At 48.8% G+C, this 2,275-nt stretch overlaps 1 protein-coding gene across 1 annotated transcript; it reads right to left on the reverse strand.

Moving 5' to 3' along the window:
• Window positions 1-259: 259 nt before the first annotated feature.
• LOC140263405 (olfactory receptor 14C36-like) lies at window positions 260-1,228 on the reverse strand. Its single transcript, XM_072358281.1, has one exon. The coding sequence runs from the start codon at window positions 1,226-1,228 to the stop codon at window positions 260-262; it is 969 nt and encodes a 322-aa protein (XP_072214382.1).
• Between the last annotated feature and the right edge of the window lie 1,047 nt (window positions 1,229-2,275).

Below are 2,275 nucleotides of genomic sequence, written 5' to 3' on the forward strand. Positions count from 1 at the left end.
CAAGAAGGAGGACAGACAGAGTCACTGCACATCCTTTATTCTGTTAAGATACACAAAGATCCTGGTTCATTATGTACAGTGCATCTGGGCTAAACTACAGAGGTACAAGCTAAAGAGTAATTGACTTGAATAATGTTGTTTTAGTGAATAGCATTGCAGTATATATATATATATATGTATAAAAAGAAAAAAGAATGAGTTTTAATAAATTACAGTTATAAAAACTGATCAAAACAAAAAAAAAAACAAAGAGTTTGCATCAGTAAAAAGCATGAGTTCTAAAAGAAGGGCAGTTCAATATTTGTGAAACACATTTTGTCATCATTTTCCTCACTGCATCCTTGACTTCCTGGCTCCTCATGCTGTAGATGAGGGGGTTCACTGCTGGAGGTACCACAGAGTACAGAAGTGCCACCATCAGGTCCATGGATGGGGAAGAGAGAGAGGGGGGTTTCAGGTAGGCAAAAATGCCAGTGCTGACAAACAGGGAGACCACAGCCAGGTGAGGGAGGCACGTAGAGAAGGCTTTGTGCCGTCCCTGATCAGAGGGCATCCTCAGCACCGTCTTGAAGATCTGCACATAGGACACAATTATGAAAACAAAACACCCAAAGCCTAAACTGACACTAAAAATGAGAAGCACAACTTCCCTGAGGTAGGATGCTGAGCAGGAGAGCTTGAGGATCTGGGGGATTTCACAGAAAAACTGGTTGACAACATTGCCTTGGCAGAGAGGCAGTGAAAACGTACTGGCAGTGTGCAGCAGGGAATAGAGAAGCCCAGCGCCCCAGGCAGCTGCTGCCATGGTGGCACAAGCTCTGCTGTCCATCAAGGTCCCGTAGTGCAGGGGCTTGCAGATGGCAATGTAGCGGTCATAGGACATGATGGTGAGAAGGGAAAGCTCTGCTGAGAAGAAGAAGACAAAGAAAAAGAGCTGTGCAGCACATCCTGCGTAGGAGATGGCCCTGGTGTCCCAGAGGGCGTTGGCCATGGCTTTGGGGAGAGTGGTGGAGATGAAGCCCAGGTCGAGGAGGGCCAGGTTGAGGAGGAAGAAGTACATGGGGGTGTGCAGGCGGCGGTCGCAGGCTACGGCTGTGCTGATGAGGCCATTGCCCAGGAGGGCAGCCAGGTAGATGCCCAGCAAGAGCCAGAAGTGCAGGAGCTGCAGCTGCCGCGTGTCTGCCAACGGCAGCAGGAGGAACTCGCTGATGGAGCTGCTGTTGGGCATCTGCTGTTCCTGGGCTTGGAGTCCTGTTCAGAGTGCAGAAGATGATGACCAGTCCAGACCATTCTCAGAGACACTCTTCTTGCTACACTATGACTGACAGAAAAATGGAAAATATTCATTTAACTCCAGAACTTGAATTTATTTTCATGATCTTCACCATCACTTAATAAGCGGATGATTATGGAGCTCATAATTCATTCTCATTTCCTAATCATATATCAGCCTCCTGGATATTTATGTGACAGTTCACAAAACAAGCATTTGACTGTAGAAGAATGTGGGAGCCTCAGAGCTGTGTTTATGTTTGAAAGCCCCTTTTAGATTTCTCCCTCCAATCCTCTTTCCTTCCGTCAGACCAGGAAATAGAAAATCCCTGCCTTGGCTCTCCTCTTGCAAAGCAGCCTTATAACATTCAGTTGTGCAGTGGAGCTGTGATCTCCCTGCCACAGGCAGCAGCTGTAGCAGCAGAAGCCCTGATGGGGATCTCCTTCCACCCACACATCTCCCCCTGAACAGCAGGGGACGGTCTGCAGCCGTGCTGGGACACACAGCCCTCAGGGCTGTGCATTCATACTGCAGAATGGAAACCCTCAGCTAAAACAGAAGTCTTTTTCCCCTGAAAAGAAACATGCAGTGCCTGCAGCCAGTTCTGCTTCAGAACTGTCCACATTTAGTCCCGCTTTTAGTTAACCCTCTATGAAAAGCAGCCCACAATCTGCAGTGAGACTTACCATGTCGTGATCTGTGAGCAATGCTCCTGCACTGAGCTCACATCCCGCTCAGACCATTCACATCCTGCAAGCTCTCTCCCCTTTCTCTCCTCTCTTTCTGTCACCTGCAGGCTGTGCTGTGCACAAGAGCTGCTCCTGGGCACAGCTGTCTCTCTGCAGCACTGCCCACTTTTATGATCTCCCTGAGTCCCAGAAGCCCAGCCCAGCAGAATCGGATGACACTTTCATCCTTCCCACTCGTCTCCCCTGAGATATCCCTGGGTCCTGACGGCCAACAGCTCCTGAAAGTCAACAGCATCATGACTGTGTCTAACTC

This window comes from Excalfactoria chinensis, chromosome 30 (assembly GCF_039878825.1).
Source record: "Excalfactoria chinensis isolate bCotChi1 chromosome 30, bCotChi1.hap2, whole genome shotgun sequence".
In the NCBI taxonomy this organism is placed as follows: Eukaryota; Metazoa; Chordata; class Aves; order Galliformes; family Phasianidae; genus Excalfactoria; species Excalfactoria chinensis.